The sequence below is a fragment of the Chelon labrosus genome (assembly GCF_963514085.1).
Source record: "Chelon labrosus genome assembly, chromosome: 9".
Classification (NCBI taxonomy): Eukaryota; Metazoa; Chordata; class Actinopteri; order Mugiliformes; family Mugilidae; genus Chelon; species Chelon labrosus.
The window spans coordinates 7527550-7537579 of NC_140359.1; the positions used below are offsets into that span (position 1 = coordinate 7527550).

Sequence of the window (10030 nt, forward strand, 5' to 3'; positions counted from 1 at the left end):
TTTACTTGATAAAGCATTTAGTAAGCAATTAGTATTTTTAATGAAGACAGCATATAAAACCTAATGCACTTGGGGAAATAACACCTACGGCATGTGCAGATTTTTTAAGACTCATCTCACTGGATTGTGTATTTTGTGTACGTTTGCAGTCATAGTGACAGCTGATCTCACTGTCTGACCACAAGTACATTTTTCAAAAGGCAAAAAATTGTTGGTACTGACATGAACAAAATGCGATCAAGTTGTCCAGTCCAACACAAGCCGATGAAACCATGCATACCAAAGCTTACATACAGTCTTATGCATTTTATAGAAGACAAATGTTGCTGCAAACTGTAGAGTAAGAGCTGTAACACAGGAAAATGCAGAGACCCATCACTTGCTGGATCAAAACTGAAACTGCTGTGCATTCTCTCTAAAGTATTTGGCCTGTGCTTTATCTACATAACACACAAGAACATCAGTTTAAAAACAAGGCTCTCGCGACAGTGTAGATCGCTTTTAGAGTGTGCTTTTCCATCTGTACGTGTGTTGTCTTGCCAAGTGTGTGTCGGTGTGAGAAGAGGGCAAAGAAAAAAAATATACTGCTTTTATGTGTTAATGTTGAGTTGTACCAAAATGTTTGAAACGTTGCTGCCTAGAAAATGAAGTATGTATTGCAATCTGAGCTCAATGACTTTGGTGATATTTGTTATGCAAAATAAAATGTCTTGACTAATGGCTAGAAAGTGTTTGTTTTATTCGACCACAGGTGGATCAAACACTGAAACAAGAAGTTAAACTGAGGCGGCAGTTAAAGGTTTTTATTCTACAACAGCATGTGAAGCATTGTATGAGACAAAATCAATCTAATAAGTTTATGGTCTTCTAACACAGGCTCTCAGAACAGCTCAGGCAAAATTTGTCCATACTTCAATATTAGTAACAGACAATTTAATGACAAATATGGTGACTGTACTCCGAGTCTTGGGGAGAGAAAAAAAAATGAGTGTATGCACTTATAATTAAGTCCATTCTGCCTGTTTTTCAAAGACTAAGAACCCGTCTCTTCCTGCTTGCTGGTCTCCTGCTGCTGGGAGTCGTAGTTCACGCGCTCCAACAGTAGAAGCATCTCGACGTGCATGGTCTGAGGGAACAGATCCACGGCCATGGCTCGCACTGGACGGAAAGGGGCTCCACGAACTCTGTTGGATGGAGCTCTGCACAGACTGAAGACAAAAAAAACCAAACCTTTACCATGTTGTAGAAAACAAATCCTTTCTAAACAGTCGATAGGATTTTTCGTATCAAATTCAAATGTGCCTCTTCAAGGTGCTGCTATAAAACAAACATAACTCACTCAATGAAGTTGGTCATGGCTGCTTTGGCATTACACGCCACGTAAACCAGCCGCTTCAGATGCTCTGCTCTCCTGATGGCGAGTATCACCTTGGAGTCTGTTAAATCAAGAAAACAAATCTTCATATAAGCAGTCTTGGAAAGACTGGATCGTGTGTAGTTTCAGTCACGTATACTCACGCAGGCCTGCCCTCGGCGGATCCACGATGGCTGTTACGTTGGGTGACACGAGGGCATTGAGGATGTTTGGGAACACATCCTCGGCTTTTCCACAGTGAAACTCAACATTACTTAGACCTTAAAGCACGCAGAAAGAAAACAAGTGATCAAAAGCCAAAAAGGAAAAACACGCAGCACTTAAGTACAACATTAGATTCTGTACATGTTGGTAGTAATGATATCTGGTGTCTTACCGTTGAGCTTTGCATTTACTTTGGCGTCCTCCACTGCTTCCTGGCACATCTCGATGCCAATCACCTTTTTGACCCTCTGGAGACAAATGTCAAAAAAGAAAGACACAATGAAAACATCCATAATAAGAATCTCACCTGCCCCATTTTGTCATTAACTGTTAGATCTTGAACTTTCTTCACCGGATTTACCAGGTGGCTGAGACCAGTATAACATATCATGTCAGAATTGTGGCCGAAGTAGCTTCAAGAAGTTATTAATCCAGCTTGTACATTATATATTGTATGCACTGTACAGTATGTATCATATACACAAAGGATTATCTATTAGTAATTCATCAGATCATCCAGACCAAAGCAGTTAATACCCGTGTGCCTGCTCTGATTATCACAACATAACACAATCAGGCATAACATTATGACCACCTTCCTAATAACACCTCCCAAAACTGTTCTGACTCATCAGAGAATGGACATGGGCCTTTTGAGGGCGTCCTGTGGTGTCTGGCAACAGAATGTTGTGAGTGGGGACCTTTGGGTCCCATGGGTTGAGGGGAGGGGCTTCTGTGGATCAGGTGTATTCAGAGATGGTTGATAGAAACAACAAATGTTACCTTAGCCAGAGAGATCCCGATTGTTCCTGTGCCACAGCACACATCCAGCACTGTGCTGTCCTGATCCAGCTGGGCCCATTCCCCCACTGCAGAGTACAGCACCTCTGCTGCTCCTGTATTTACCTAGCAGGAAACACATATTACAATTCACTTTTACCAAAAAGGGAGGATAGCATAGCTGGTACCATTATATTCAGCAGCTGAGTGTCTTCAAACAAATGTCAATAATAATCACAGTCACTCATTAAATCCACGCTCCAGAGATGATCACTGGACAGTGGTGACTACAACTGGCCGTTCCAGTGGCTAAATTTAAGGATGAATTTGCTGGAGAAGTAGTAAGTGGGCCATCAGGAAACCTCTGAGGTAAGTCCAGTCCCCTTACCTGGAAGAAGGAATGCGGAGAGATCCTGAATTGTAGACCCAGCAGCTCCTCATGAATGCAGCTCTCTCCAGCCACCAGCTCACAGGGCAAGTCCTCGGGACTGGGAGACGTCCTGTACAGGCAAAAAAAGTTTAATTGAAGGGTCAACATCATATTCTGATGACCATGAGTCAAAGCATGCTGAAGGATTGGGAATTGTGTTTAATTTTACCTTTGACCCTCTCTAACAAAGTACAGAGAGGTAACGCCGCTGTCTTTCCCCTCTCCTTCTGTGAAGTACTTCCTCATGGAGCTCTTTAGAGTGCCGAGTTCCTCTTCTTCAAGTTTCTAAGAGGCATTGAACAAGTAAAGGATTTTAAAATCTAACAATGCCCGATTAAATTCTACCAGACAAAGTTGATCTGTGAATAGTTCATCACCTGTGGGTTGAAGAACACCACAGCCATGGCTTGTTTGGTCCTCGTGGTACGTACAGTCAGCTGCTTCCAGTGCCCCTCATATGTCTCAGGACTGTACACAGAGTATGGTGTTGTCCTGGTTTGCAAAGTAAGAATGAGATTAACTTAAATAGACGAAAGGATGAGCAGATTTCTGGCTTGGCAGTTGGGACAGAAAATACAACGGCAAAACCACACAATACCTGATGAACTTCTGAAACTCGCCGACCACCCTCTTGGCCTCGGCCGAGACGTGGCTCGTCTCTGCCGGCCCCACCACAGCACAGGAACCTCCTTTATATTTCCCCAGGCGGAAACCAATGGTTTTATCCTCGCCGTCTGCGCCCACAGAGATGAGGAACTCACACTTGTTCCTGTACTCTGTCTGATCCAGAAACAGGGTCAGAGGAATTAGACTCCAAAACATTTAAAGGTTTGGAACAACTGATATATTATAAAACAGTTTAAGCTGGTCTACTCTGCATTGTGTTGTATCTATATGCGATTTGTGTTTATTTTACCTGTGTAGGAGAGGGTCGGATAGGTTCCAGAGGACAACACATTTTGTTGAATTTCCCTTTCTGTGCAAACAACCATGGCAGCATGGCTTTGTTGGTGCTGCCAATCTCTCTAAAAAAAAAACAAAAAAAAACATTATTGTCAAATTTGAGTGTGAATCCAAAATAACGAATACTTGCATACATCTAGACACCACTTACTTTGCCAGCCTCTGCAGAACAGCCACCACCTCCTGCTCCTTCCTCGTCAGCTGCTCCTCATAAGGCACATTCCACAGAGGAGTCACCACGTTGGCTATCTGGACACTAAGCGGCTCCTCTTCCTCATCCCCCTCTGTTCGTTTGGATGGTGGCTGCCCTCCCGTGCCCTCTCCCTCCTCCTGCTTCCTCTTCCTCAAGATGGGGTCCGCTTTGGGTTTTGCCAGCTTGACGGTCAGCACCTGACCCTTCCACTGCATGCCGTGCACCATCTTCATGGCCTTGTCACGCTCCTCCTCATTCTTAAAGGTGACAAAAGCAAATGTCTGCCTTCCAAAGAGCTTGATTTTGTGAGGGTTGAGGCCCTGTTTGGCCAGGAACTTCTTCAGGTCGTTGAAGCCAGTGAACTTGGGCAGATTCCTGATCTCCACTTTGTAGATCTCTGACGTGAAGAGGTCTTCTTTGATGTAGCGGTACAGACTGGGGTCAGAGGCTGCCTCGCTCTCCCCTTCCGCTGGAATGTCTGACTTAACAGCATCACTGCTGGAGTCTTGAGGAAGGTCATCAGGATTCTTCTCCTCCTCCTTTGAGGATGTGGTATCAGGAACTGGGCAGCTGCTTACTTCTGCCATCACTGCTGGCTGGTAGAATACAAATCTCACTGTCCACTTTACAAACTAATACAGCTTTATCATTCGATCTCATCAAACCTGAGGAAAAAAGTATTGCAATCAGACTCTAGTTTTTGTTGTTATTTGACGTTATACCGCTGAAATACGCAGAACAGTAAGTGTGAAGTATGAATTGCGTTTAAGGACTTCGATTATGGTTGTGTGAAAAAAAGCTAAAATATTTTTTTAATACCAACACAGTTGTACGTAATGGTAAGTAAAGTCTAGTAACTTAGATAGCCACTGCTATTATTTATTTTTGCGCTGTAAGTTGCTCACGTCATCTGTTTTTGTATCGCCTAATTTATCATCTGCCATCTCCTCTATTGTAAATTATGTTATGCTAGTTCCTGTTTATAGTCTACTCACAATTAACGAACAAATCCATCTGTATAATATGTTCATAGTACCTCACTCAATCGTTATGTATATCTTGCTCATTAACCTGTATATATGGTCTCATCTGTACATAGGTTCTAATCTGTAAATATTGTCCATATGCTGTAAAAACAACCTGTACCATACTTATTTACCATAATATTTATGCCACGTGCACTTACTGCCTATTGCACTTCTGGTTAGATGCTAAACTGCATTTCGTTGCTCTGTACATGTACATGTGTAATGACAATAAAGTTGAATCTAATCTAAAAAAAAATCTAAAGGCTAAGGTGGCAATACGACTGTAGCTCGTGGCTGTTTAGAGAAAACGACATGTCAGTATTTTAATATCTGACAGTTAGAGAAAGTTATAGTTTTAAAATCTGCAACAAGTTAGCAAAGTACACTTTAAGTCCAGATCTAATTTATTCACCTTCCTTACCTTATTATGTCTACTTTTATTTCCACCACTCACTAAACTGTCCAGGGCGCCGCCATGTTGACTTAACCACGTGCAGCATGAACTTTGAACTTTCTTAAAGTGGTAGGACTCTTCTTCTTCTTCTTCTTGATTTCCGGCAGGCTGTACGCTATCCAGCGTAATGCTGCCCTCCACCGGTCATACCCAGAACTACTTAATTAAATTTTCACATATAATCCAGCAGAGTGCAGAAATTTTAATACTGCCCTCCCAAAGGAGTTAGATTTTTCTCCTGATGCAAAGATACCTCGAAAAGAAATCACAGACAGACCCAGATCATACAGGTCTATAAATAGCTGTCGTCTCTGACTGGAATATAGCTTGCAAGAAAGAAGCACATGCACCACCGTCTCCAATTCTCCACACTCACACAACCCATTCTCATGCTTACCTATGACTTTTAAGCAACTGGCCAGACAGCAATGCCCCAGCCTCAGTCTCGTTAAAACAACTTCATCCTTCCGCCCAAACATACTTCTCAATTTTTTACACTTTACTGAGGGTTGTAAACAAAAATAATGCCTTCCCCTCTGCTCCTGGTTCCACTCATTCTGCCACTGCAACTCAAGTTTTACATTACAGATACTCACACATTCACTCTTACCCATCATGACATTCAATTCTATATTTTCTTTAGACAATGCCTCTCTAGCCAACCTGTCGGCAACTTCATTTCCCTCTATCCCAAAGTGTCCAGGCACCCACATAAAACATACATGGCACCCTGATCTCTCAATTCTTAAGAGACAACACAGAATCTCCATTACCAGATCTGGACGGGCACTTGAGGAGCCTTCTTCTACAGCCACCAAAGCGGCAGCAGAATCTGAACAAATAACACTGTTCTGAGGCTTATTTTGTTCTATCCAATCCAAAGCTTTTAAAATTGCTAACATTTCAGCTGAAAATACAGATAAATTGTCTGATAAGCGAATGCTGAATTGATGATTCTCATCTGCAACAAAAATCCCAGCCCCAGTTTTCCCCGAGACAGGATCCTTTGACCCATCAGTAAAAATGTTCACGAATCCTTCAAGCTGATTCAGGATCATTTTCACATCTTTACACTGACTATTTCTCCCTACTTCGAGGAGAGACAGCAAAACCTCAGGTTCAGGAAGAAACCAAGGCGGGATAGGAGACCACACATGCCCAGACATTCTCTGACATTCTACTCCAAAATCCCCCGCCAACTGTTTTATACAATGTAAAAAAAATTTCTTCTTTCCATTTCCGGGAAACTCCCAGGAACTTTCTAGCAGACACCTTGAGGCAGAACTAGAACTTGAGCAACTCAGCTTAGCCCAGTAATGGAGCCCTAACTTTTTCCTCCTGATTTCCAGAGGTAATTCTCTCATTTCAATAAGTAGAGCAGGAATAGGAGTCGTCCTAAAGGCTCCATTACAGACTCTCAAGGCCTTAGTCTGAACCCGGTCTAGTTTACATAATACAGATTTGGAAGCGGAACCAAAAACCACACACCCATAATCCAGAATAGATCTAATCATAGCACGATAAATCATAGTTAGAGTATCTCGATCAGCACCCCAGTCGCTCCCAGCAAGACATCGAAGGATATTAATCACCTTTTCACACTTACATACAACTTTCTCTATATGAATTTTCCATGTTAGTCTTTCATCTATCCATAGACCGAGAAACTTAAACTCTTTAACTCTTTCCAGTGGACAGTCATACAGCAAAATGTTCAAGGCAGGAATTTTCCTCTTATTCCCAAAAATCATAAATTTACTTTTGGAGGATGAAATTCTAAAGCCCCAATCATTAGCCCACTGAACTACCTGATCCAGAGCCTTTTGAATCTGATGAAAAAGAACATGCAAGTTTCTCCCCCTCTTCCAGATAGCCCCATCATCTGCAAACAGAGACTTCCCAAAATGATTAGGAACTCTTGAAAATATATCATTAATCATTATATTGAAGAGGACAGGACTAATAACTGAACCTTGTGGAGTTCCATTTATAATGTTTAAAATGTCAGAGAGATCTCCCCCAATTTTGACTTGAATAGATCTATTGTTAAGGAAATCCTTAATCCAATAAAACATCCTACCTTTAACACCTGCATCATGGAGCTTAATTAGTAACCCCTCTTTCCACATTGAATCATACGCCTTTTCAATATCTAAAAACACAGCAATTACCCCTTCTTTGTTAATAATGGCCTTTTTAACATCTTGATCTAACACTGCAATGGAATCCATAGTATTTCTTCCAACTCTAAACCCATTTTGATAATTCACAAAAAAATCTTTAGTCTCAAGGAAATAAACCAACCTATTTGTTACCATTCTTTCCATTACTTTGCATAAAACGGCTGTTAAAGCGATAGGCCGATATGACGACGGGCAAGAGGGGTCTTTCCCTGGTTTCAGGACAGGAATCACAACAGCATGTTTCCATACTTTAGGTAAAACACCTGCCTCCCAAACATAATTATACAAAGCCAGAACTTCCTCCAAAGCTACATCATCTAAATGTTGAAGCATTTCATAACTGATATTATCTTGACCAGGAGTGGTCTTAGCTCCTGCTTGAATTGCTTGTTTAAGCTCTTTCATAGAGAAAAATACATTAAGAAATTCATTTTCTGAAGATACAACATTTAACTTCCACCCTTCAGTTCTCAAGATGTCTTCCCTCCTCATCAAACCATAATCCCCTAAAGACTTGGAATTATGTACCTCTTGAAAAACTTTGCCACATATATTTGCTTTTTCCATATTATTGACTGCTTCACTACTACCATCAGACAGGGCTGGTAGTAGTGACCTCACCATTTTCCCTGACATTTTATGAACCCTTGACCAAACCTGCCCGACAGAGGAATCCGGTCCCAGGGTCCCACAGAAATCCCTCCAACACTTTCTTTTAGCATCTTTTATTATTTTCCTTGCCTTTGCCCTACAGTGTTTGAATTTTATACTATTATTCTGAGTTGGGTATCTACGCAAAAGCTTAAAAGCTTGTTTCCTCTCTTTCACAGCCTTATCACAGTCACTATTCCACCACGGAACAATTACTCGAGCCTTCGGAGCCCCTCTACATGGAATTGTCCTTAAAGCCACCTCAAAAATCATTTTACTTAAGGAATCATTAAACTCATCAATAGATTCTTCACTATTAATTTCCCCTAAACTTTTTCCAATTTCTACTCCAAATTTACCCCATTCTGCTCGAGAAAAATCAAATCTTTTACCTAATTCCCCCTGGACCACTATTAAGGATCTTCCATATTGGCTTAAGACTGGAAAATGGTCACTACCCATTGAATGCTTCCCCAGTACATCCCACTCACCTACTCGTGCTAGGGATGGAGATGCAATAGTTAAATCAAGACAAGACATTTTAAGAGTATTTATGTCAAATCGAGTTGGTCTGCTATCATTCATAACTACTAGCCTACAGTTGTCTAACAATTCTTCAATTACAGCACCATTCCCATCCCTTACCTTACTTCCCCACATAGGGTTATGAGCGTTAAAATCACCTACCCAAATAAGAGGGGGAGATATCTTATTTAGTAGCTCCTCAAGTTCAGCCAAGCCTAAAGGTTTACAGGGATTATAAAAATTTACTAAACTTAATTTGCCCTGGTGACTCCACACTTCAACTATTAGACATTCAAGAGATAGTTCATACTCACAGACTTTATATTGGATCCCTGATTTGACAAAGGTTGCACACCCACCCCCTGATTGATCAGACCTATCTTTGCGCAAGCATATATATCCTGGAACTACAAAATCAAGATGTGGTTTTAACCACGTCTCCTGGACACACAAGAAATCAGGCTTAACTTCAAAATCCCTGATTAATTTCTTAAATTCTTGTCCGTTAGCTATTAAGCTTCTTGCATTCCATTGGAGGATGCTAAACATCATGATAAGATTAAACATCATCCATATCTTCAAACAGGTCACCATCATTCATGTCTTCCTCTTCCCCCCTCTCAGACTGGCTGCTTAACTTCTGGTCTGCTTGCTCCTGACTTACCCTCATATACTCATGCAGTAACTGAGGGGAGTAATCCTTTACTCCCAAAAATCTCACTGCAGCTTCAGACACAAACTTAATAACATCTGACCTCGTTTTCTTTTCCCGAGCACCATAGACCACATCAACCATAAATGCCAGGAGGGCCTCCTTTTTAATTACAATTTCTTGCCTTGATAGAACCTGAGGAGGTTGCTGCCTGGACACCTCTGGATTGCTTAAAGGCATTCTCACAACTGGGCCTGAGGCCTTTGACATTTCCACTTTCTTTAATGCTTCTGCATAAGAGATTTTATGCTGGTCTCTAATCTCCTGAACTTGTCTCGCTTTTAGAAAGTGTCCACACTCTTTATTTGAAGCCAAATGGTTTCCTCCACAATTGCAACATTTAGAAGCCAGTTGCTCACAATTCAGGATGTCATGATCTTCTCCACATTTAGCACAACGCCTGTTCCCCCTACAGGAAGCCGCCATATGGCCATATCTCTGGCACTTGAAACACCTCAAAGGAGGTCTTTGATAGGGCCTGACTTGGAAAGACAAACATCCTATAAAGACTCGAACTGGAAGAAGACTTTCA

At 41.5% G+C, this 10030-nt stretch overlaps 1 protein-coding gene across 1 annotated transcript; it reads right to left on the bottom strand.

Annotated features, from left to right (window-relative positions):
• Positions 1-29: 29 nt before the first annotated feature.
• On the bottom strand, positions 30-5454 carry trmt2a (tRNA methyltransferase 2 homolog A). Its single transcript, XM_084551851.1, has 12 exons — positions 5395-5454; positions 3904-4610; positions 3706-3814; positions 3388-3569; positions 3167-3281; positions 2959-3074; positions 2748-2859; positions 2363-2485; positions 1752-1827; positions 1519-1635; positions 1340-1436; positions 30-1208 (listed from the first exon to the last, which is right to left on the bottom strand). The coding sequence occupies exons 2-12, from the start codon at positions 4530-4532 to the stop codon at positions 1034-1036; spliced, it is 1851 nt and encodes a 616-aa protein (XP_084407977.1). The 5' UTR covers positions 4533-4610; positions 5395-5454; the 3' UTR covers positions 30-1033.
• Positions 5455-10030: the final 4576 nt, after the last annotated feature.